The 27,763-nt window shown below is 41.1% G+C and overlaps 1 protein-coding gene across 3 annotated transcripts in view; it reads right to left on the reverse strand.

Annotated features, from left to right (window-relative positions):
- Nucleotides 1–27,763, reverse strand: part of GPM6A (glycoprotein M6A) — a 336,266-nt gene that overhangs the window by 31,706 nt on the left and 276,797 nt on the right. For all 3 annotated transcript variants that reach the window (XM_075066384.1, XM_075066383.1, XM_075066385.1), the window contains one exon: nt 5,458–5,614. In XM_075066384.1, coding sequence (XP_074922485.1) covers nt 5,458–5,614 — 157 coding nt within the window. The remainder of the gene's footprint in view (nt 1–5,457; nt 5,615–27,763) is intronic.

Here is a 27,763-nt window from a genome sequence, read left to right on the forward strand (position 1 = left end):
GAAACTGCTGAGCTTCAGTTCATCTGCAAATTTGACACCATCAGCTCAGGATTGAACAAAGACTGTGAATGGCTTGCCAACTACAGAAGCAGTTTCTCCTCTCTTGGTTTTCACACCTCAGCTGCTAGAATAGGGCCTCATGCTCCCTGATTGAACTAACCTCGTTATCTCTAGCTTGTTTGCAAGCATATATATACCTGCCCCTGGAAATTTCCACTACATGCATCCGACGAAGTGGGTATTCACCCACGAAAACTCATGCTCCAAAACGTCTGTTAGTCTATAAGGTGCCACAGGATTCTCTGCTGCTTTTACAGATCCAGACTAACACGGCTACCCCTCTGATAATTGTACATTTGTACATTCAGAGGATAATCTCTCTGAAACCTAGGGAAGACAGAGTTAATTTGATTATTTTATGTCCATAATAGGAAGGCATAACCCATGGAAAAAGTGCAGTAGCTCCCACAGTCAGACAAGCTTTGGAAATATATAACACAATCTCATTTTCAGAAAATGTTTTGATCAAGAAATTACGTATTGATCAAACTTACAGACTGAGAAAAAATGCCATATACTGTGTGAAAGCCACATTCACAACCAAATTAATTTGAAGGCAAAATAAAACATGTTTCCAGTTTATTGCTGACAATAAAAAAAAAGTCAAATAACAGAGTACAAAAGAAAAGAAGAGTCAGAGGCAATGGATGGATAGTGCCTGGCAGGCTACTGTATTAAGGCAAGCAACATAACACTGAAGCAGTAACCCAGCCCAAAATAGCAAAACTTTTCAGTTTAAAAAGTAAATTATTAGTTATGCAATAAGTGATGCCTGGAAGCCAAGGTTTCAGAAAAGAGATGCTGTGATGATTGAGAAATGAGTCTTTCATTTAGTCAGCTGACTGACATCACAGATGGAAAAGAACATACCATGATCATCAAGGTGAATATAAACGGGAGGGCCCCCGATCTCAAATACATTAACTATGTCACAAGTGGCTTTAGGCATAATTGAATTTTGTCTCTCATTTTCTAGCTAATCAAGCTCCACTGCCATTCTATATATCTGTTTATTTAATTCATGGTATAAACATATAGTATTGAGAAATGTAGGTATGAAGACTAAAAACCACTGCTGATTTGTGCTTGAATTTATTTTACTTCATTAACAATGAGTTAGCTCTGAAATAACAGTCACTGGCTTTTACCACTGACACTTACTCAGGACCTGTCTACATGGGCAAAAAAGGGTAAAACCGTCTGCTTTCAACACAAAAGTTTCACTTTTTGTCAAAAAACTGAATACCTGAACACCAAAAAGTTTTCAGTTTTCCAGTGAAATGTCAACATTTTCCACAGAAAATGGACAAAAACCATTTTTTTCATTTGTTGTCAAATAATTTTTCCAGAAACCTCCCCAATCCCCCCCGCCCCCGCCAACATTTTCTGACCAGCTCTAGTTACTGGTGTAATCAGTGCATACATGTACTATATACTTCATTAATATCAGCAGGTACTGATGCTGAAGTGGAAAAGAACTCAACTTGATTCCCAGACCTCCAGGTGAGCCTGCAAGGCTACTGTTCAGAAATATTTTTTAATTTGAGCAAATTCTACCTGGAATCATTGAGACAAACCCACAACCTCATTTTTACAGTGCCACTTTTCAAGTTAGAGCCATTATGTGGTTTCAAATTATTTTAGAATACAAATATTCTGTGTGCATATGTGACCACAAAGAGGTCACTTTTAGAACATCTTTTTTGATCACTTTTAGAATACATTGCTAGAAAGCAACTGCTTGATTCTGTTAGCTGAGATTTTTGGTTTTGTGTAGTGGTTTTTTTGGTTTTTTTAAAATTTACAAGATGAATATCCCAGAATTCCATATAAGGAAGCCTTCTTGCAGCCTGTGATATCAGCTAATCGTCCTCAATAGTATAATCTCAATTTGGCAACTCTACAATTACAGTACATTAATTTCTCCTATCTGATCTACACAGCACCAGCACCATCTAGGCTACACACACAGGGCAACCTTTTAAATTTTTAATAGGAGTTATATGTCTAATTCTCCATGTACTGTGCTCTGAATTTACCCTCCTACATATAGTGATGTGAAAAAGAGGAATGTAGAAATGCCAAAGCATCATGATAGAACTGAACTATCATTTAACAACATCTTTTTCAAATAAAAATTGTTGCTGTTCCCTAGTCATTATGTTTATATATTTATTTATGTAAGAATTATTTTTTAAATATTTGAATGAAGTAAAAGAAAGATGTGAACAAGACTGCCTCAAATTTTAATTGATATAAATCTGTATATTTTAAAAATGTAGAGTTGTAGGCTAGATTAAAATAAAAAGACCAATAAAAACTCCACTGTTTTTTATCATGACAAGATTCCTGCTGATCTTAAGAAGGCCATAGAGAACCAGAGCAGGAATCAAAGTATGGGAAGAAAGGAGAGGCCAGGAAATAAAGAGCTAACTCAAGGAGGTCAGTTGAAGAACTAGGAAGACTACAGAGTATTGCCCTGTGACTCCCAGCGACCCACAGAGCTCCCTGCAGCGACTATTCTAATGCTTTTAACATATTCCTCGATTCCTTCAGCTGACAATGCATGTCAAACATTTCTATACAAACATAAATCAAACAAATTTGCAGTCCTCATTAAACTGGAATTAAGGTTGGGAGTGCACGTCTATATACAACTATACATGTAACTATGTATACAACTTACATATAAAATGATGGGGTCTAAATTACATGTTACCATTCCAAAAAGAGATCTTGGAGTCATTATAGATAGTTCTCTGAAAACATCTACTCAATGTGCAGTGTCAGTCAAAAAAGCAAACAGAATGTTGGGAATCATTAAGAAATGGATAGATTATAAGTCAGAAAATATCATGTTGCCTCTATATAAATCCCTGGTACGACCAGTTCTTGAATACTGCATGCAGTGGTTGCCCCATCTCAAAAAAGACATATTGGAATTGGAAAAGGTTCAGAAAAGGGCAGCAAAATGATTAGGGGTATGGAATGGCTTCCATATGAGGAGATTAATAAGACTGGGACTTTTCAACTTAAAATGAAATGATGAGGGGGGATATGAGAGAAGTCTATAAAATCATGATTGGTGTGGAGAAAGTAAATAAGGAAGTGTTATTTACTCCTTACACAAGAACTAGGGGTCACCAAATGAAATTAAAGGCAGCAGGTTTAAAACAAACAAAAGGAAATATTTTTTCCACACAACGCACAGTCAACATACAGGGGATGGATCACTTGATGATTACCAGTTCTGTTCATACCCTCTGGGGCACCTGGGATTGGCCACTGTTGGAAGACAGGATACTGGGCTAGATGGACCTTTGGTCTGACCCGGTATGGCTGGTCTTATGTTCTTATGTCAGTATCTTAGGTTTGGGGTTTTTTTTAAAACTCTTACAAACAGGTTAGTTATCAAATAGCCACCAAAAAGGACCATGAAATTCAGAATTAGGGTTTAACCTAAAAGAAACCCAAATATTTGAAAATGTAGAAATGTACAGAATTAGAGCTGCCGTAGAATCTCCCCGGGGGGGAAGTACTCTGGATAAAATCCTGACTCCACTGATATCAGCAAAAAAACTCCCATTCACTTAAATTGGGCCAGGATTTCACCCTCTCTGTCAACTTCCTCCACTCATAGCAAACAAGTTCATCTTGTTATTGGGCATGAAAACCAGACTGCCTTAATTTTAATTGTACAGTGGCTGTATGAGCTTTGGGCTTCTTTACAGGGAAAGATATGCTTCACAAATTCCCAATTAGACAAATAGCATACTGAAAGCAATCATTTCATGTATCACACATGGTATTAAACCACAGGTAGGCATACATATTTAATCCTCTTAGGCATAGGTGATAAGATTTTGGCATGTATTATGATGAAAGGAATAAAGGTTAATGTGTAGATAGAACATAACTCTTTGTATTGAAGAATGCATATATGAAAACTGAACAAAGAACTTGGTGGTGGTCTCAGTACAGTAACTTTTCCCAATTTATAATGTCCCCAGCCTTTGACTACAGACATCTTTAAAGATCTCAACAAGTCCTCAGTCCAACTATTAATATCTCAGCCAGTAGTTATGAAAGGAAGAAAGTCAAGAAGATGAAAGAGTGACATTACTAGAGGGCAGGTTACAGTTGTTAGGATGGCCTTAACTGTGCATTTCCAGAATTTCAAATATGGGGATTTCTTTTCAAGTTAAGCTTAGCTAAGGATTCCCTGGGTTTCTAATAGTTGACTCTTGATAACTATTATGCTTTTGGAAGGTTTTTGCCCTTTATCACCAGAATGTACTCTTAGCCTTTACTTCAGCTTATCAATTTATGTCATCTCAGAATATAGTGCAGTGATTAGCCCTTTATGAACATTGAATAACATGTTATGTTCATGCTATTTGCAGTTATGCGTATTATCATCAAGGTAGAAAATGATCAACCTTAAAAATTCTACAGGCTTCCAAAAGTACATCACTACCTACTCCCACTCAAACTGCAAAATATTTTTGATAAATGATGTGACAATACCTGAGCTTCTAAGAATGGAATAGAAAATAGGACAAACACACAAGTGAAAGTAATTTGGTAAGCCAAGAAATTGACTACCCTGATCTGCCCATCTTTAATACTCTCAGATTTAGAGTAGTCGTTCCCCAACCCAGAGAGGTTCTGCTAATAAAGACTCCCTTCAATTTATTCAGTACAGTCCCCAAAATATAATTATTTAGTTGTTTCAGTAGTAACCAGAGACTAAATGTGACTGGCCAAGCAATCTTAGGGCACAAAATGTGTATGTTGCTAATCCAGAAGTCAATTTGTGGTTTAGCTTTGAACTGAATATGACTTTTGAATAACTGTTCACCAACATGAGTAAAAGCTTCAAAATCCAGCTCCACATTATTAAACAATGAGGAACTGTTCAGGGCCTGATCTATTTATCAGCTCTCACTATGATTAAATATGACAACCTACATATAGATATGTAGCAGTTCCTAAAGCCCCGATCAGGATCAGGGCTCCACTATGTTGGGCACTATAAAAATCACATATGAAAACATGGTCCTGCACCAAAGAGCATAACAATGAGCAATGAGTTTTCACATTTAGCTGGGCAAAAAAGCCTGTCCATTTAATCAGTGAAGTGATTATTTCTACAAACATGATTATTAATTATATAGCTTTTATACAACACTTTTCATCAGTAGATATTGCTTAGCTAAAATGGAGACCATTCATATTATTCCATTCCTTTCTTGCTGCAGTTTTTAAACTACTAACATAAGAATATATAACAACCCCTCCACCTAGAGACATATTTCCTCAGTAAACATATCCTAACCTATTCCAACGATGCTATTGAAATTAACACAAGTAATGAAGGTTATCATATTAACATACCCAGGCACTGACACATCTGCCGCAAGTGGTGATTTTGAAATCTCCATAGAGATCCTTGATGGCACCAGTCGTAAAGAATCCCTCCACCATCAGCAAAATACCATAAACAAAGAATGCAGCTGCTATGCCATAGATCACATACTTGAAGATGTCAATCCTGTACAAGAAATGTGAAAATTATTTATCTCAACAATAATTCAGTGTTGTATAATAAGATCTCCTCTAGCATAAGAGTTGGCACTCTGGAAAACCTTCAGTGCTGATGTTCTAGAATGTTAACTGCATTTAAAGATTTGTGTAAATGTTGCCTTATATAGCATGGGGCTGACACATCTGAATAATGGTCACACAAAAAAATAAGGGCTCCCTTCACTTAATGGTATTCAAAAATTGTCCTGGATCAGTAAGAGAGCAGTATTTAAGTCCAAATAATTCCAAAGTCAATTAATCCTCATTTGATGCTATTATCTAAACAGTCTAATAGGATTAAAATACTTCAACAAATTTAATTAGCAAACATGAATAGAAAATATGATTCTGAAATATTGTGCTTCCTTAAAGATCATCCTGCTTCCTAGACAGTTACAGATATTGAAATGTAGTGTGTCATGAAAAAGAGGCTCACTTACAATCTTCAATTACCTACTCATCACCATACAATTTGTTATATTTAGTTCTCAGATGGCATTATTAATCTCTGCTAACAACTCTCTCTCCTCATTATTTTGTATCTATTCCCCAATGGACAGTGCATTTTTGGAGACAGAATTTAAAAAGATTCCCTAGACATCATATTGAACCTGTTACTGTTAGCCACACATGGCAGAAGGGTAACATATTCATCTAATTACTTCCATTCCAAGGGATTGCAAAACATTTTATAAATATTAAACCAGTCCTGCTCACCTACTCATGGCAATATGAGCATGATTATTATTATATAATAATATAGTATAAAATCATGAGTGATGTAGAGAAAGTAAATGAGGAAAAGTTATTTACTTGTTCCCATAATACAAGAACTAAGGGCCACCAAATGAAATTAATAGGCAGCAGGTTTAAAACAAATAGAAGGAAGTTCTTCTTCACGCAGCACACAGTCAGCTTGTGGAACTCCTTGCCTGAGAAGGTTGTGAAGGCTAGGACTATAACAGTGTTTAAAAGAGAACTGGATAAATTTATAGAGGTTAAGTCCGTTAATGGCTATTAGCCAGGATGGGAAAGGGAGAGTGTCCCTAGCCTCTGTTTGTCAGAGGATGGAGATGGATGGCAGGAGAGAGACCACTTGATCATTGCCGATTGGGTTCACTCCCTCTGGGGCACCTGGCATTGGCCACTGTCGGTACGACAGGATACTGGGCTAGATGGACCTTTGGTCTGACCCAGTACGGCCATTCTTATGTTCTCATCTGTATTATGGTAGTGTATAGAGGCCCCGGCTGAGATTAAGGACCGATTGTGTGGGCACTATAAACACCTGTAGTAAGACACAGTTCCTGCCCTGAAGAGTTTACTCTCTAATTTAAGACAAGGCATAGTGAGCCCCACAAGGGGGCTATGCACATGAGTCAAGCAAGATTTGATATCTAAATCTACTGATAAAATGTGAGGTTCTTTGCTATGCCTCTGAGAGGGGCTTTAAGTCATCCTTTCACCTTTCTAATCCTAGGATACTCTAGTGACTGGAATGGCTCCTGGTAGAGAATACACGCTCCTGGAAGGTTTAAGTAATGATAGCTCCCCCAGGCTGTGCCATGGGCCCCAGCATTGCCTGGTATTTGCACAGTGTGGCATGCTGTGACCCAGCCTACTATGTATCCCTCCTGCCCCCTGCCTTGACCCCAGTACTGGGGCTTGTGAGAAGGCTCTCAGAAAGCAGCATTGAGACTATCCTCTGCAGTGCCGGAGTCAGGGGAATTCCCACTCAGGAAGATAATGGGTTTTATAATCCACTTATGCTGCTCCAACCCATTCACCTGCTCTAAAGGGGTCAGAGTGGAAAGTTCAGGATCTCACAATTTGATTTAGATCAGAAATTTTCAACCTTTTTCCATACCAGGACTACTCTGCAGCCAATCCCCAACCCTCTTATCTATACGGAATCTTCCTTCAATTTAGCAATATGGGTAGGGCCCGGTGTTTGTAACCCCATGATTTCTGTTCGCAATTCTCCTGGGGGTAAAAACGCCCAGGCTGAGAACCCGATTTAGATTAATCCTTTAAATCGCCACTGCATTCCAGTCACCTCTTGGGTGAAGTGAAGGGCTACACAATATTCCAACTATTATAGTGTCTGTCATATTATGAAATGTCAGTAGTAATAATGTATAATGACCTGTAATGTTATTATGACATGACTTGGTATGTCATCTCATGCACTACTAGCCATTCAGGGACCCTGTGGGAAAAAATCATATGTGGTCATGTAATTAACAATCATTCTGCAGACACACAAAGGGGCTGAGTTAAGGTTACAAAGGCAACCTTAATTATAACAGTTTCTACCTTTAGAGTGCTTGACTTTGCAAACTCAATGTTGCATTAACATAGGCTTTTTGTGTACACACACAGTATTGATCTAAAGAAGAAAGACTACTTTGAATGAAGTTATTGTGAAGCAATTGTATTGATGGAAGTAAAATAAATATTTAGAGAGTAAAGAAAGAATTGTTTTGTATGCCATCAAAATCTGGTAGAGAATATTTGTGTTATGGACCTGTTCAGGTAGAGATCAACATGTTCATAAGATTTTTCCAATCTATAGTTCAATCTGTGTTTGCACTGGTCTAAATTAAATCAGTCTAACTGTAGAATTTTTCCCCTCTCAATTTTTTCTACTGCTGGTTATTAATTATTCTATATTAAGCAGACTTTACAAATAATTAATGAGTTTGGATTCACTCCAACCTGAGGGACACGAGAATAGCTTTAGAGGAAATAGTCATTTTTTTCCAACAGAAGCAGCCACTGTACTTTGCCACCCGAGTGTGTTGTCATCTTGGAAGAACAAACAGGGTGCAATTAAGTGTAGTGTGGCCTGTCCCTGCAGAATCAAGTTAGGTCATCTCGTTCTTGTCCACTTCAGATCTCGTCAGTATTTTTCCTTGTACTTTAACAAATCCAGTTTCAATAATAAAACCACAGCAACAGTTAATAAGATAAACCCCAACCGCTTTATGAACATTCAAAAGCTGTGAACTTTGGAGAAGAGATTGTTGTGACAAATGATATAGACTCTGACGTGGGTTCAGCTGTTTGAATGAAGAAAAGGCGGATTCACAAATGTGATAAAATTTGCAGTGTCTATTATTTGCAAAAGATTATTCAACCACTCACTGAGCTGGTCAAAAAATGAAAAAAAAAAAAGTCCAGATACTTATTTAGTGAAGTAACGTCAAAAGTTGTAATGGATACTATTTGCAAAAATGAGAGGGGTACCTTCTCCTAGACATTGGGGAAAGGTGCCTCCCAGGAGAAAGAAGGGGATGTAATCAAATCCCTCCTTCATATTGGGTTGATTGCCAGGTGATACAGCAGCAAGTAAGAAGCTTGATGCTACTTACATGATATAGGCAAGCACATGCTCACAAGACTAGACATGTTCTAAGATTTTAAGGCCATAAGGGTCTATTATGTTCATCTAGTCTGACTTCCTGCATAACACAGGCCATAAACCAGTGGTGGGCAACCTGCAGCCTGTCAGGGTAATCTGGCAGGCTGCGAGACAGTTTGTTTACAAACCACTTTGCCCACCACTGCCATAAACCCTGACACAGTAACTTCTACATCAAAATACATGTTGTATGGACCCAAGACCAGCTGTGCCTGTTAGATACCTAACTAAACTTTTTGGTTACAAAAAAAAAAAAAAAAAAAAATTAACCTCAGCTTCAAAGATTGACAGAAGCTCAGGTCATGTGGAGTTTAAGTGTTCCAAGAGGCTGGAGCTCTTTCACATCTGAGACCTGTGAACTTCTGCACGAATTAGGCTGAGGGACTGTCTAGCTTTGGGGGAAAGAGTCAGGTTCTCTAGGATTGGGGTGCTCTTAGAGAACAGACTGCAAATGTGCTGGGCTGGCACGCTGATTATTTGAAGGTTTCCCTTGAGGTGTTCACATAATAGGGATTATCCTGTTTTTGAAGAAGACCAGCACGCTCTGTCATCGATCTTTGCACAGAACTCCTCTATGAACTAAGTGACAGGATATGGCCATTTATTATTTGTTTTGTTTTGCTAAATAAGGAGAGTGTGTGGAACAGACAGTGCAAAGAGCCGTGATTAAGAGGCTTTTCTAATTGGTATTTGTATGTCCAAAGTTTGTCAGTATTGCCTCTCCCAAGATTATACATTGGCTCCTATTGAGTGCACTTGGAGGCAATAGCTTTTCAGGCATTAGGAGCCAGATCTTTGTCTGGTGTAAATCAGTATAGCTCCTTTGAAATAAATGGACTTACACTGATTTACACCAATTGAGGATCTGGACTCAAAAAATCTGTCAGCTATGAGCCTTTCCTGTTTTTACTGTGTTCCAAAATGGATTAATACCGTAGGAATTCTGAAGCAATTACACAGTGCAGCCTAAGCACTCTCCATCGTGAATGCTGAAAAATTAGTCATCAGTCAGCAGAAAATGAGAGATTTTTTCTATCCAAGCTGCTTTATAATGCTTTGGAAGGCTCAAAATTGTACCCAAGGCAGGGGATTTTTATTTAATTAAAATACATACGTATTGCAAGCACTTAATGATGATTAACAGGAACAATACTCTCCTTGGATTTGCCTTTTGCCACTTGACTCACTGTGCAGAAAGCACTGTTAATAACATATTTCTCTCTCTGTCACATACTTCTATTTGACTAAGGGATAAAGTCCTACTATTACTGCAGTTTAGTTGTCTAGCCAGATACCACATTTAGTATTACTGTGAAATTAATTTCCCAGCATTTGGCAGCATTGTATAATTCTACTTTTCATATCAGTCTGAACATATAATGAGACAAGATACATGAGGTAATATCTTTTATTGGACCATCTTCCCCTGGTGAGAGGAACAAGCTTTTGAGCTTACACACAGCTCTTCTTCGGGTCTGGGGAAGAGCTCTGTGTAAGCTCGAAAGCTTGTCTCTCTCACCAACAGACGTTAGTTCAATAACAGCTATTACCTCACCCACCTTGCCTCTCTAATATCCTGGCTACCACAACACTGCATACAAATGAATGTATAATGTAACTTCTCCAAATAAAGATAATGGAATCAAGAAGAATATAGGCATTGAAAAGATTGTAACTACAAATAAACTCAAAGGTGATAAATTGAACACAACATTAAATTCTTTCCAGATACTTAGTGGTTTAAAATATTTCTATTTCCAAGTTAACAAAAATAAATGCAATTCTCACAAATAAATTCAATGGGTATAGCAGGCACTAAAATGCTGATTTGATTAGCACAGGTCAATTCATTTTTTAAATTTATTTTTCAAGACTGACAGATACACTTTACAAAAATAAACACAGAGCATGAACGATAAGATTTTGGAGTGGGGGGTGGGGAGAGGTGTTCAGGCCTTGTAAAATTTGAGGGTTTTTTTTGTTCCTGGGATATTAATGTCCACTAATCAATAGACAACAGAATACAAGTGTAGCATATGGGTTATGAAACTAGGCACATTTCTTTTAATATTATCTGCTACAATGAAAGCCCGGTTAATACTTAGAGGCCAGGAATCAAATTCACACATGCTGGCAGAGAGCGGTGTAATTTATTTGTCTCTGTACCAGCTGATCCCCCTGTACCCTTGGGGGAGTCATCCCGAGGGAAGGCAAAGAATGACATTGCCACCTGCCCTACCTTAGCGCTTCCAGTTTGCAGGGGCAGCTTTACGGCTTTAATTTTTTGTGAGGGGAATCCACAGAAGCCCTACCCATGGAGAATGCTGAGGAGATGCACTGATCCTTTGCATTTAGCAGTTTCCCTAGCTAAGTCCCTTTTTTTGCCCTGTCAGCCACTCACTGGACGGCACTTTGCAACCACTTTCTGCCCATGCACCACCCCTCATTAGGCTTCTGAGGTCCTGTGACTAGATGTCCACCAAACAAATGTGGGTTAAATCTAGTCCCTAGGCTACTGAATTTATCAAACTCCATGCCACTTAATTATGCAGAATGTCATAAAGGCGAACTTGGTAATAGCTGTTTCCATGTATAAAGTTAACTTCTGGAGAATCAAAAAACAGCATAAGCAAGCAGAAAGAGGGAATTATTAATATCCATACATTGTATACAGAGCAAGGCTGAAGCAACCCAAATAACACCACAATACAGGCAAAAGAATGTACAATGCCTCAGAAAAAAAGAAAAATATAAGTTATAAAAAAACATTAATATGGCTCCATGAGGGACTTTACAGAGATACTGGGTTAATACAGAGCCTGTACTAGGAATGGGGAATTGGGAAAGGACAAAATGGGAATATATGGTGGTCAATTAAAGATTGCAGAGAAATGATAAAACAGAATGTGTTAATGCTAGAAAAAGTAGCTAGGGGCAAAAGTGTCAATCCCACCTGAAGTACACCCCAGCAGCAGAACAAGTGCACTTACCTCTATTTCTCTTCTACGGAGTCCTTAAAACAAGCTTTCTTGCCTCAAAAATACCCCTTCATTGGGCAGGTATATTACAAAAATATAGTGCAAAACTTAGTCTATTTCTCCCACCCAGTGTATATAGTCCTTAAAATCCCACATCCTCTAGTCCATCATTTTAGCACATACTGTGTTCCAGCTTCTTTCACCATACCTGGGCTCTTCTTCTGTCCTCTCCTGTTCTTTTACCAGGACTGCCACCACAGCCCTTGCAGCTGGAATGGAACCCTGCTCTTCCCAGCAGGAATCCCTACAGCCTCTACTGGGGTTCAGCCCCACCAGAAGAGACTCCATCACTCCCCCTATTCCGTTGACCTCTTCCAGCTCTGCACCACATCACCACTGGCGGGTAAGATCCTCCGCCATTCCCCTGACTTCAGCCCTCTGCTCTGGCTCAGAAGTCGGCAGGCAATTCCCTCTGCAGCCTTCTGACTTCAGCCCTCTTCAGTCCCGGATCTCTGGCTTGGAGAGACCAGAAAGCAAACCCCACTTGTTGCTCTCCTGCCTTCAGCCTTTCCCCAGCTATAGCTTCCTTCAGGGACCTTCTACAACCTCCTGGTCTCCAGCAGCTCTCACCTGCAAATGTCTCTGAGTCTTTCAGGCAGCTCTCGCTTGCCCCTGATCCCTAGGACTCAGGTGTCCTCTTGTAAATCTGAGCTGGGGATCAGACGCCCAGTCACAGGGCACTGGCCTGTTCCCTCTAAAAGGGCCAGTGACACCCTTTGACTAAGGGCCTTTACAAATCCTGTCTATTGGTGAAAGGAAAAAAAAATACTCTAAAGGAGCTAGATAAACTAGACTAGGTACATTTCAAGAAGAATTTCAGGCAGAACCAAATTAAAGCATTTTCTAAACTCTTAATAAATTATGATAGCAATATTATCTCCATTCAACTTGTTCGGAACTGCTTAAAGGAAAGTTCATAGGTTTGTTGCATATGATATGTAGTATGTGAATTCATAGTGCTTCTTGTTCTTTAAGGGGCAGATTCTGATAGTTTACTCTCATTGGGTAACACATGATCCTAATGATGTCAACAGAACTATTTGTAGAGCAAGGTGCTACTCAATAAAAGTATCAGAAGCCGTTCCTAATTCATCATCATCTAAATGCTTACTTGCTAATTCCTAGATTGCTTGCTTCTTTAGGGGATGGAGAATTGAGGTAAAATTCTGAACTTTACCTTAAAAAGGCACAACTTACAACCAAGGAAGAGTATGGACTATGGTGGCTGTAAACCACCTTTTGTGCCCTCCTGATCCTCATCTACTTCTGGTGCTTGAAAGGCTCTGACAACCCTGCTCTATTAGTCACAGCAAAGCTGCATGCTCTGGCCCTGCCCCGATGTACCACTTCCACCTGCAACTCCACCCTCAGCATACAACGGGGACCTCAGAAGGCAGCCTTAGGGCCGTCTTCCACAATGCATGTGCCAAGAGAATCCTGCCTTGACCACAACTACGGCTTTAGGGCCACTTTCCTCTACTCCTGCCCTTTCACCTGGTGTTCACTAAACCTCAGGTTCAGAGATTATTTTGCCCACTTTAGATCTCCTGGGCAATGGCTAGAGTTTTGCACCAAGGACTGAACAACATTAGGCAATACCCAGTTTATGCATATGGATATTTATGCATATTCCTCTAATCTTATCATTGTAAGAATAATTTTATTAAGTAAACAAAAGAGGATCAAAGGGAATAAAGCCTAATGAAGGAGAGTAAGTTAACTCATGTAAAAATAAGTTACCTATCAACAATACCTACTGGCATTTATAATTTTAGGCATGAGACCCTACTATGTAGTAATCTGAGTTAATTCTTTGACTACAGATCATCAAGAAAGGAGTACAGCAAAATAGAGACCATGGATTTCAGGAAGGTGGATTTTGGTAAGCTCAGAGAGCTGATAGGTAAGGTCCCATGGGAATCAAGACTGAGGGGTAAAACAACTGAGGAGAGTTGGCAGTTTTTCAAAGGGTCACTATTAAGGGCCCAAAGGCAAGCTATTCCCAATGGGTAGGAAAGACAGAAAATGTGGCAAAAGACCACCTTGGCTTAACCACGAGATCTTGCATGACCCACAAAATAAAAAGGAGTCATATAAAAAAATGGAAACTAGGTCAGATTACAAAGGATGAACGTAGGCAAATAACAACAGGAATGCAGGGCCAGATTAGAAAGGCAAAGGCACAACAAATGAGCTCAAACTAGCTATGGGAATAAAGGGAAACAAGAAGACTTTTTATCAAATACATTAGAAGCAAGAGGAAGACCAAGGACAGGGTAGGCCATTGGCTCAGTGAGGAGGGAGAAACAGTAACAGGGAAACTTGGGAAATGGCAGAGACGCTTAATGACTTCTTTGTTTCAGTCTTCACTGAGAAGTCTGAAGGAATGTCTAACATAGTGAATGCTTATGGGAAGGGGTAGGTTTAGAAGATAAAATAAAAAAAGAGCAAGTTAAAAATCACTTAGAAAAGTTTAGATGCCTGCAAGTCACCAAGGCCTGATGAAAATGCATCCTAGAATACTCAAGAGTTAATAGAGGAGGTATCTGAGCCTCTAGCTATTATCTTTGGAAAGTCATGGGAGACGGGAGAGATTCCAGAAGACTGGAAAAGGGCAAATATAGTGCCCCATCTAAAAAAGGGAAATAAAAACAACCAGGAAACTACAGACCAGTTAGTTTAACTTCTGTGCCAGGGAAGATAATGGAGCAAGTAACTGAAGAAATCATCTGCAAACACTTGGAAGGTGGTAAGGTGATAGGGAATAGCCAGCATGGATTTGTAAAGAACAAATGTGTCAAACCAATCTGATAGCTTCTTTGATAGGATAACGAGTCTTGTGGATAAGGGAGAAGCGATAGATGTGGTATACTGAGACTTTAGTAAGGCATTTGATACGGTCTCGCATGATATCCTTATCGATAAACTAGGCAAATACAATTTAGATGGGGCTACTATAAGGTGGGTGCATAACTGGCTGGATAACTGTACTCAGAGAGTAGTTATTAATGGCTCCCAATCCTGCTGGAAAGGTATAACAAGTGGGGTTCCGCAGGGGTCTGTTTGGGACCGGCTCTGTTCAATATCTTCATCAACGACTTAGATGTTGGCATAGAAAGTATGCTTATTAAGTTTGTGGATGATACCAAACTGGGAGGGATTGCAACTGCTTTGGAGGACAGGGTCAAAATTCAAAATGATCTGGACAAATTGGAGAAATGGTCTGAGGTAAACCGGATGAAAGTTCAATAAGACAAATGCAAGTGCTCCACTTAGGAAGGAACAATCAGTTTCACACATACAGAATGGAAGAGACTGTCTAGGAAGGAGTATGATGGCAGAAAGAGATCTAGGGGTCATAGTGGACCACAAGCTAAATATGAGTCAACAGTGTGATACTGTTGCAAAAAAAGAAAACGTGATTCTGGGATGCATTTAACAGGTGTGTTGTAAACAAGACACGAGAAGTCATTCTTCCGCTCTACTCTGCGCTGGTTAGGCCTCAACTGGAGTATTGTGTCCAGTTCTGGGCACCGCATTTCAAGAAAGATGTGGAGAAATTGGAGAGGGTCCAGAGAAGAGCAACAAGAATGATTAAAGGTCTTGAGAACATGACCTATGAAGGAAGGCTGAAAGAATTGGGTTTATTTAGTTTGGAAAAGAGAAGACTGAGAGGGGACATGATAGCAGTTTTCAGGTATCTAAAGGGTGTCGTCAGGAGGAGGGAGAAAACTTGTTCACCTTAGCCTCTAATGATAGAACAAGAAGCAATGGGCTTAAACTGCAGCAAGGGAGATTTAGTTGGACATTAGGAAAAAGTTTCCTAACTGTCAGGGTAGTTAAACACTGGAATAAATTGCCTAGGAGGGTTGTGGAATCTCATCTCTGGAGATATTTAAGAGTAGGTTAGATAAATGTCTATCAGGGATGGTCTAGACAGTATTTGGTCCTGTCATGAAGGCAGGGGACTGGACTCGATGACCTCTCGAGGTCCCTTCCAGTCCTAGAGTCTATGAATCTATTAATCTATAAGAATGAGAGATGATCATCATGATATTAAAAACATGGCTATGTAACACATTGACAGGAATGTGGACCAAATATCTCCAAATACATCCAGTTTATGATTTTTGTAATAAATCCATCTATTGAAGTGTGTACAGAAATATTTTGTTTTTACCAGATTATGCCGTGCTCTTGCAAAGATTTACATGTGCATTTAACATTATGCATGAGAGCTGCCCACTGACGTCAATGCAAACATATGCAGGAACAAAGCCTTATATTGCAATCAATATCAGGGATGGCAACTGAATTATGCTGTCACCCCTAGAGTTGATTCCACCTTTATTGGGTTGAGACACATTGACAGGACAGAATAAGAAACTCACACAGCCTCTGTCTTGATTTTTAAATCTTCTACGTAAATAGAGGACATCAGTCTCCAGAATTCTCAGTTTGGTAAATTCAACAAGCACCTTCGTTTATGTGCTTTGTTTGTTTTTCTTTCTTTTTCTTTTTTTAAAAAGATTGATTTCTCCAAAGGAAATTTATTTCTGGCAATTTGTTGATTTGCCTCCTAAGCTGTTCCTTCCTGCTGTGTTATGATATGGAAAGCCCCCTATTTAATGACCTCTTCTGTTATTCACTAGATTTCTTTTTATTCATTGATTACAATCTCTTTTGTTTGCTCTTTGCTCATTAAATTGTTGCTACATCTGTGTTTGCCCAGGTCTGACTAGATTTGTGCAAATGCCTCCTAATAAATATTTTTATATAAATAAAATAACATTTATCTTTGCTTTTATTAAAATATAGAGTGTCAGATTGCTATGCAACATCACTCTTTTTGTAAGAGGGTGGAATTTTCCTCACAGCAATCACAAGATTGCAAATGTATTTGGCCAAATGCTGGCATACTCCACGGACTTTAATGTAGTTATACCAATTTATATCAGCTAAGGATCTGGCCCACTGTCTTTGGCATAAAAACTTTTTGATGTTATTTTTATCAAGCTTTATTTGTACATGTAACCAAATCATTCCAATGACAAAGCAACTGTCTCCCTTATTTAAATAGTGTTTTAATTGACATTGAATTTTATTCGTTAATATAATTTGTTCTTTATCATGTTTGCTCTTTAAATGAGTTTCTATTAACCTCTAACACATTAATAAAAAGGAGTTTATTCATGCATAGGCCGGGGGGCAATACTCAGCACCGCAGTGAATTTCATTCTTAAAACACAAATTCTGAGTCAATGCATGAACACCATCCAAAGCATTATCAATGTGCAGCCATATTCTGACTATCATCAGCCCACTTGCCAGAAGGAAAATAATTTGAGCAGAGCGTCATGCAAATGAAGCTCTGCTAAGCCAGGACAATATGTACCGTAATGCCTGACCCTATCCTAGGATATACCTCCACAAACACACACACATAAATTCCGTACTTGTTACAATGTTACATACTCTTAGGAAAAAATGGGCTGCGGCAAATACCTATTAATAGTAATTTTAAAGGACATTGTTGAATCAGTACAGCATTAAGGTCTATTGTCTAAAAACATTAGAATAATACTTTTAAAAAACTGATTGTTGTATCCTTTTCTAAAGAATTTGTTATGGTTGATTCTGTAAATATGAAGTTGGAAGGTTCTTTAGAAGTTTATTATTAAGTGGACAGTGCATATTAATCCAGTTTAGAAACATTATAATACATGATTTAATTAACTATTTAAATACATTTATATAATGGAATGTGCAGTAATAATCCTCATGAAAAGTCAGTGGATCTCTTTAGATGACTCTATGCTTAACAATTCTACATTTTTCTTTCAAATTATCAAATGTGACCAGGTGATATTTTAGAATTATCTTTTAAAACAATTAAAGCTGTTCATAATACAAACAAATGCAATGACAAACAGTTTAACTCATATTTACTACTTTGTAGCAGCTCCCAGAAACCCCAATCAGATCCAGGGTTCTACTATGCTAGGTGCTGCACAAACAAATATAAAGGCACCATTTCTGGCCTCAAAGAGCTTATAATCTAAGGCCCCAGTCTTGAAATTGTGTTTATGCAGATAGAACAGGGGTGGGCAAACTACAATTTGCGGGCTGGATCTGACCCCTCAGGGCTTTGGATCCGGCCCGCAGGATTGCCCCGTGGTGCCGCACGCCCCGCGCCGCTCTCAGAAGCAGCCAGCACCACATCCCTGCGGCCCCCAGGCGGGGGGCAGAGGGCTCGTCCATTGCCCTTGCCTCCAGACACTGCTCGCCACAGCTCCCATTGGCCAGGAACTGGGAACAGCAGCCAATGGGAGCTTCAGGGGAGGTACCTGGAGTCACGGCAAGGGCAGCGCAAGTGGAGCCCTTTGTCCCCTCCTCTCTCAGGGGCCGCAGTGCTGGTGCTGGTGTGGGGCCAGGGCAGGCATGCAGGGAGCGTGCACTGCCACCCTGGAGCCGCTTTAGGTAAGCAGCACTGGGACAGAGCCCGAACCCCGCCGGTACCCCGCCCCCCAACTCCATTCCCTAAGCCCCCTGCCTGCACCTCACACCCCTCCCGCACACTAACCCTCTACCCTGAGCCCCCGCCACACCCCGCACCCCTCCTGCACCCGAACCCCCTATCCTGAGCCCCCTACCACAGTCTGCCCCTCCTATACCCCTGCCTTGAGTCCCCTTCTGCACTCTGCACCCCTCCTGCACCCCAACCCCTTTCCCTGAGCTCCCTCATATACCACGCACCCTTCCTTTGCCCCAATCCCTTGCCCTGGGCCCCTTCCTGCACATCGCACCCCCTCCCATACCCCATACTCCCTTGCGCACCCCAGCCCCTTCCCTGGCCCTGCATACAATTTCCCCACCCCTGAGGTAGAAGTTTATGCTTCTGTGGAGTGCCAACTGAAGTTAACGAGATTTTGCACTGATGGAAGGGGCTGCCTTTGCAGATCGAATTGCAGAATCCAAAGAGAAGTGACATACAAATGTGTGGGGAGACAGATACATTAGTTAGGTATTTTTTTAAATGACAAATGTATATTTCTAATGTAAGTACCAGCTTTCTCCTTAAGTTCTTTGTTAGGCGTTACAGTAAAAGGAGGTCTTGAGGATGGATTTGAAGGAGGAAAAGGTAGTGATCTTACTGGTCAGTTCAGGGAGAGTATTTCATGGGTAAAAAGTAGCATGGAAGAAGGTACAGAGACCTTCATAGGTAGTAAAATAGTCAAATTATTTTTCCAACTAATTTATACACGTGTTCCTCCATTCAGCTCTTGTATAGCACATTTTTATTTATCTATATGTCAGCATTTATAAATTGTCTTTTCTATAGCATCTAAGTGCAGAGATTCAGCTCCAACTGATTTTTTTCTTAGCACTAGTATACACATTTCTGGATATTCAGGATTTGTAATGGAAACACTGAAATATCCTTTACAATAAGCAACAGTGGCCATTCTGAATGGAGTGTGTGAGATTGCATAAGGATCTTGATCTTAGGTAGATATGCATCCGATGAAGTGTATTCAGCCACGAAAGTTCATGCTCCAGTACGTTTGTTAGTCTATAAGGTGCCACAGGACTCTTTGCTGCTTTTACAGATCCAGACGAACACGGCCACCCCTCTGATATTTAGGTAGATAAATTAGTCAGAGTATGGATGTTATCATCAAACCCCCCCCCCCCCAAACAAAGAATAGTCCCTGTTGTGTGCACATTAAATAATGCACCATCACATCACACACAAGATCAATCATTTATCCCGTATCCTTTTAGGATCTGGATTTTACCAGTGCCTCTACAGTGATACTAGTACCCTAGGTAAGGTTCAGGGTAATTAAGCTGTTAATAATCAAAGTCAAGAACAGAAATTGCAGCGTCTCAGATAAATAAATGATTAAGCACTACAAGACTCCAACCATACTGAGCCAACCCAACGCCTATTTATTTTATAACCGCAAAATATTTATAACAATTACAAACTGAGCACATAAATATGCATGAATTTTTGAGTCCATACAAGTTTCATTTGATCCATTTTTCATCTTGCTAGAATCTTTGCTAGCTAGTTTATATCAGCTGTAATAAAAATACAGTTACATTCATTATTGTTCTTTTTCTTTATATTGTAGATAGAGACAGGACTACTTGTTTTGTTTTGGGCTATTTACAGAGCCCCACCAAATTCACAGTCCATTTTGGTCAATTTCATGGTCACAGGATTTTAAAAATAAATATCATGATTTCAGCTATTTAAATCTGAAATTTCATGCTGTTGTAATTGTAGGGATCCTGTCCCAAAAAAGGAGTTATGGGGTAGTCGCAAGGTTATTACAGGAGAAGCTGCAGAGGCTACTACCCTTACGTCTGCTCTGTTGCTGGGGGTGGCACTGCCTTCAGAGCTGGGCAGCTGGAGAGCAGTGGCTGCTGGCTGGGAGCCTAGCTCTGAAGGCAGTGCAAGCGGAGGAGTAAGGATGCGTGGTGTATGGTGTTGCCACCCTTACTTCTGTGCTGCTGCCTGCAGAGCTGGGCCCTCACTCAGCAGTCACCACTCTCTGGCTGCCCAGCTCTGAAGGCAGCAGCACAGAAGTAAGGGTGGCATGGTATGGTATGGTACCACCCTTAGTTCTGTGCTGCTGCTGGCGAGGCGCTGCCTTCAGAGCTGGGCACCTGGCCAACAACCACAGTGGTCTGGCCACCCAGCTCTGATGGCAATGTAGAAGTAAGGGTAGCAATACTGTGACCCCAGCATAAAATAACCTTGCAACCCTCCTGCAACTCCCTTTTGGGTCAGGACCACCAGTGTGAGAAATGCTGGTCTCCCCCCATGAAATCTGTATAGTATACGGTAAAAGCACACAAAGGACCACATTTCATGGGGGGAGACCAGATTTCAGGGTCCATGACACTTTTTCATGGCTATGAATTTGGTAGGGCCCTAACTATTTAACTTTCTTACTAGCTGGTGCTCTTCATAGTAATGATTATGCGTCTGTATAGCCAGTGACACAGTCTGGCGTTAATTAGCAATTGTTCCTGCTGATGCGATACCACATGAGCTTTCCTTCCAGCCATAAATAGGATAGGCAGGAGATAACTCAAACTCAAGTACCAAACAACTCCAAGCATTTCTGAACAAACCAAACAGGTGAAATTTATATTTCTCTATCATATACTATGTTGAAGAGCAAAGTATAAACTATTACATAGGCTATGATTATACACTTTACATCATGTAAACTCTTCTTCACTAAACATCTAACCTGAGACTGTTAATCAGTCAAGATTCCTATTGACTTTAATGGTTTTGTCGCTATAGCAGTATTATTGGTGGCTCTTTTCACGCAACAGAAACAGAGACTAGAGGACCAGAAACATATTAAACATGGAGGACTGCTATCATGGACTGAGGGATACCTGCCACAGATGTGATATTTTTCATTTAGCGTAAGTGAAAGAGAGTAAAAGGCACTGCAGGCAAGGCAGAACCTGCAGCGGGCAAAGTTGCTCTATGAGGGACAAGACAGGTGGTAGGATATTCTCATTGTAGATATTCTGAAACTATGGGCATGAGCACAGTAAAAGAACTGTATCGCAGAGAAGAGAACTGTGGGAATCACTTCCCCCACCAGACATAACAAAGCCCAAGTTTGTGGGTGTTCATGGCACTCTAAAGGCCCATCTCCTTTCTCAGACATTAGCCTGGTGGACTGAAAGAATTCCTCATTGTTCATTCCAGAACCACAATAGGCTCCATGTTTTTCCTTCAGCTCACTGCATGGAAGCTAAGAAAGACCTAGCTCTCAGGGTCAGGACCATTGATCCTGTATTCATGCTTTGAATATCAAAGAAAAAATAGCTGTTCAAAGACGCTGCCCAGTCCTGGACAAAGTACAATAGTTTTACCTGCATTGCTGATTTCAGAGTGCTAAAAATTCATAACTTGGAACCTACCTGATCGCCATGGAGATGAAAGAAATCTGGATCAAAAAATTCAGACAATATGGCTTAACAATCAGCCATCCATTTGGAATGATTTTGGGTTTCCATCAGATTCAATGACTAAATATATAAATATTTTTCTTGCCAATACTTTGCTCCATGCATATGATATGCAGTGTGCTTCAGTATAATGATGGAGTTATTAAAAATATGATTGACTAACACATTGCCTCATGCTGACTGCTGAATTTCAACTCACACTACTGAGTTGCTAGACTAACAGATTAGGTAAAAGAGACCAGCGACTTCTCACACTTGAAGTGTCAAAAGATCAGTTCTCAGAAGAATTTAAATAACCATCTTTATATTGATGCAATCCCTTTAAATCTTAAGGGAAATAATCCCTTTATATCTCAGCAGACCGAATCCACAGTTGTGGTTAAAATATGAAACATATCTGATTATTCCATACTGTTAGTACCCTGAAAATGCCATCTCCTACTTCTCCTTCTTCCAACATTTGTTGAACTGCCTGAAAATAACTATTTGGAGAAAACCCCAGGATAGAGATGATATTGAAAAAGTTTGGATCAACCTGAAGTGAAGTAGGGAGGTCACCCAGAGAACCATACCATACATGGCTGGTTTTAGTAAAAAAAAATAGTTTTCAAGATTTACTGCAGATTAAAAACATGTTAGAAATGTCCAGTTTATTAACAATATATGCATAAAGCAATGATTGGCAGAAGGGGTTGAATCATGAAGATGGTGCCTACTCAACCTATTCTACCTGCACAATCAAAATTATCTTTTAGTCTGTCGTTTTGATCCATTTGGGCTATTTTAGTTTGTAGAAGTTTAAAATGACTGTCTCTCCACTCAGATGGAACCCCAAAACAGACAGGTTTTTCAGACCAAAGATTCTGCACATAACGACAAATCCCAGTCTAGAACTGTTGTCATGTTCCATGGACTGCAGTCAGAGTTTTTAGGGTGCAGGATAAGATATCAAATCAGGGCTTTCCAATGTCCTCTTCCCCTGCACTGTAGCAACTCTTGTGACCGTCTCTGCTGTCATCCTATCCAGCCCTGCTTCTTCCCCAACAAGTCTCATCTCATCCTGGATGCTTTTATTTAATAGCCTGTCTCACTAATGAAGATTTTTCCTGACTCCTACACTGGAATAAATCAGCATAACTCTCAGTTGACTAATAAAAGCAAACCAGTATGCACCAGCTGAGGATCTGACCCTATGTTTTGTTTTTTAAATAGGAATAGTAAATATGTATTTACAATTTCACTCATGTTAACCACATGTGGGTTTTCCCTGCCTCCAGAGTGCGACTTCTTCAGGAAGGGACTGTTTCCTCTGTGTGTGTGTGTACACACGTACACACAACACATTAATAATAGCAACTGTTCTTTTTACAAACACTAGCACTGCCTCTTGCGTGGCTTCTGGGTTCTGGTCGTTTCTCTGTTTTGGTTCACTCATTTTAAACCATCATTGTACTGGAGTATTGTGCTCTTCATCTTTTTTTACACTAAATAATTCTAGAGGTGGGGATGGGATTATTATTTTTCTTATGGAAAGTTGTCAATTAAAAACCTTCATGGATCTGGACCATTATTCAAAGGCTGCAACAGCAACAGTATCAGATAATGAGGCTGCCAAGCCACTGTTCTCCACGAGAAACCCTGGTGCTTAGAAGAAATGTTATTAGACTTTAGCATTTTTGTTTCTGGCCTAGCAAGAACAGGTCTGTGCTATCCACAAGGTGTGCTTTTCTCTGTATGTGCCTGCTCCTGCTTTTAGATTGCAGTGATTGCTTATATCTATATAAATTGCATTGCATGATTATAAAAAAATAAAACTTAATATAAGAAAATAATCTAAGATTGTAAATGCATTGAGAAGAATGAAAAGTCATAATAAATAAAGTGTGGCCTATTAAATTATGTTGTAAAGGTTTTGCACAAATGTAGTCGTGGCTGCAGTAAAAAGACCTTTATCTACCAAACACATAGAACAGCTCTCAAATGTGGATTGATTTTTAGATTGCATGACATACTGAAACCAACATGTCAATAAACCAGAGAGAAGCCATAAGCATGATTAAATACATTTCAACACAATAAATTCCATTACACAATCTGCTTTGTACATTTTTCACTAAGGGGCACACTCTGGGTCACACAGAAATATTTCACATCACTGGTGGCAGCATTAAAGAAAAAAGCCTCAAAACAGAGACAAATTGATCACTTAATGTGGCTTTTCTCATAATTTTTCTCTATTTTTTACTTGAGATCAGAAGGTCTATCTATTGTGGCAGTTCACTGACGGAGAGGCAAAAAATCATAAAAGGGAGAAATTATTAATTTTCATTATTTACAGAATTTTGCTTCTTTCTTGACTTTCAAGACAACATGATTTACAAAGGGCATTTTGGACTCCCACCTGCTGAACTATGTTGTGATAAAACACCAATCACTGATTCTCCCTAGAAAATTACTTTTAAGGGCATAATAAAGGACAGTTACCTGTTCTGTAACTGGCGTTCTTCGAGATGTGTTGCTCATGTCTATTCTACAGTAGGTGTGCGTGCTTGCCACATCTACCGGTGCCGTAAGTTTTTCCCTCAGCAGTACCCATAGGGAGAGCGCTGCTGCTACCCCTGGAGTGGCGCCACTATGGTGCATTATAAGGGGCGCTGAGCACTCCCCCCACCCTCAGTTCCTTCTTGCCTGACCAACTCTGAGAGTGAGGAAGGAGGATGGAATGTGGAATAGACATGAGCAACACATTACGGAACAGGTAACTGTCCTTTCTTCTTCGAGTGCTTGCTCATGTGTATTCCACAGTAGGTGATTACAAGCTATGTGTGATGGACGTGGGTAGGAGTTTATGAATCCCCTAGCTTAAGCACAGCCTTACCGAAAACAGTGTCATCCCTGGCGTGGGAGACGGTCGCATAGTGCGAAGTGAACATGTGTCCTGAGGACCAGGTAGTGGCCCTACAGATAGGGATGGGGATAGGGACATGGACCACAAAGGCAGCCAACGAGGCCTGAGCCCTTGACGAGTGAGCCCTTATGATAGGCGGTGCGGGAACCTCTGCTAGGTTGTAGCATGTCCGGATGCATGACGTGATCCTCCAAGACAATCTCTGGGTGGAGATCGGTTGGCCCTTCATGCACTCTGCTGAGGCAACAAAGAGTTGCAAACACCAACGGAACGGCTTAGTCCACTCCAGATAAAAGGCCAGAGCCCTGCACACATCGAGAGTATGGAGGTGGCATTCCTCATTAGAAGCATGTGGCTTAGGACAGAGGATAAGTCCGAAGATGTCCTGGTTCATGAGAAAGGCGGAAACCACGTTGGGGAGGAATGCAGAGTGTGGGCGGAGCTGAAACTTGTCTTTGTGAAAGACTGTATGGCAGGGGTCGCAGGTCAAGGCCCTACGCTCCGAGACTCGCCGGGCTGATGTGATGGCCACAAGGAAGGCTACCTTCCAGGAAAGGTGAGACCATGAGCATGTGGCCAGGGGTTTGAACGGGGGCCCTGTGAGGAGGGACAGCAGCAAGTTTAGATCCCACTGAGGGACGGGCGTTCTAGCATAAGGGAAGAACTGGTCCAGCCTTTTGAGGAAACGCCCAGTGATGGCCTGGGAGAAAACCAAGCAGCCCTGAATCGGTGGATGGAACGCCAAAATAGCTGCCAGACACACCCTGACAGAGGAAGGGGCCAGGCCTTGAGTTCGAAGGGAAAGGAGGTACTCAAGGACAAGCTGGAGCAGGGCAGATGTTGGGGAAACACCCCCTCACCCACCCACCTGGAGAACCTGGACCATTTGCCAAGTAGGTCTGGCATGTGGATGGCTTCCAACTTTCGATGAGGACATGCCTGACCCCCTCCGAACACCCTCTCTCCTCTGCATTTAGCCATTGATCAGCCTCGCTGTCAGATGGAGATTGTCCAGATTGGGGTGGAAGAGGCGGCCCTGGTCCTGAGAGAGGAGGTCCTGGCGGAGCGGCAACAGCCGGGGAGGGACAGTAAGCCTAGGAGGGTGAAGTACCAATGCTGCCAGAACCAAGCTGGGGCGATTAGGACTCATGCTTTGTCCATTTTTACTTTCTCCAGGACCTTGGCAATGAGGGGAAATGGGGGAAAAGCGTAAAGAAGTTGGCCTGACCATGACAGGAGGAAGGCATCAGAGATTGCATTCCTCCTCACTTTCCCCCCTGCCCCTCGGAACAGAACCTGTGGCAACGGCAGTTCTGCCTGGTCACAAACAGGTCTACTTGGGGAGAGCCCCATGCTTGGAAGGGCTGCTGAGTGACCTTTGAGTGGAGCGACCATTTGTGTTGGAACGAGAAAACCCTGCTCAGGCAGTCGGCCTCTGTGTCATTGACACTCGGCAGGTGGAACGCCTTCAGAGAGATGTCATGGGCTATACAAAACTCCCAGAGGTTGAGGGCTTCCAGGCAGAGGGCCAAGGACTGCATTCTGCTTTGCCTGTTGATGTAAAACATCGTGGCAGTGTTGTCCATGAGTAATCTGACCACCTTGCCATGCAGCTACGAGCTGAACGCCATGCAGACTAATCGTATAACCCTGAGCTCCCTGACGTTTATGTGAAGAGACAGTTCCTTGGCCAACCACATCCCTTGGGTCTGCGAGTTTCCTAAGTGGGCTCCCCAGCACAGGTCTGCCGTGTCGGACACTAGGTCTAGTGATGGGGTGGGGTCCTGGAAGGGAATTCCCTGGAGCATATTGTCCGGGCAGGACCACCATTGAAGTGTTGTGATCACCCCTGCCAGTACCAAGAGGACCTTGTCTAGTTTGTTGCAGGCCTGGGAGAACTCTGAGGCCAACCAGAGTTGGAGGGGCCTCATCCGAAGCCTGGCTTGGCAGATCACATACATGTATGCCACCATGTGGCCCAGGAGCTGTAGGCATACCTTGGTTGTGGTAACGGGGAACTTCGTGACCGAGGCTATAAGCCCCTTCAGGGTCAGGAACCTGTCCATGGCAAGGGAGGCTGTAGCCTTGGGGGCATCCAGAAGAGCGCCTATGAATTCCATGTGCTGCACCGGGACCAATGTTGACTTGGCCTCGTTTACTAGGAGGCCAAGTTTTGACATACGTGGCCAAGAGCAGGTCCACATGGGTCTGAACCTGGGATTGGAAGCCGCCAGTCATCGAGGTAGGGCAATATTTGTACCCCTTGACATCTGAGGTAGGCCGCCACTACCACCACACAGTTTGTGAATACCCTGGGCGCGGTGGACAGGCCAAAGGGAAGGACCGCAAGCTGGTAGTGGCCCTGTCCCACTAGGAAATGGAGGAAGTGTTATCTTGGATCTATCGTACAGAAAAATGAACTGAAGTCAGAGATCAATGAGCGGACTGCCAAGGAAACAGGTACTTTTAAGTAAGACTGAAAAAAAAACATGGATGAAGCCAAATCATTAGGTTTCAAGAAAAAAATAAATTTGGCTTTATAGCTCCTTTATCATTTCCAGTGAATTATCTACATTTGAACTGTGGCCCTTGACTGATACTTTCACTTAAGATTTTGACAGGGGAACCTGAAAAACTAGCTATGAACCGAGAGCATTGATTTGCAGCAGTTCTGCACTAATGGGTTCCCAGAGACTAATAAAATAAGTTACAGTCTAATAAAATGACTGATCTTTC

This window comes from Chelonoidis abingdonii, chromosome 5 (assembly GCF_003597395.2).
Source record: "Chelonoidis abingdonii isolate Lonesome George chromosome 5, CheloAbing_2.0, whole genome shotgun sequence".
Taxonomy (NCBI): domain Eukaryota; kingdom Metazoa; phylum Chordata; order Testudines; family Testudinidae; genus Chelonoidis; species Chelonoidis abingdonii.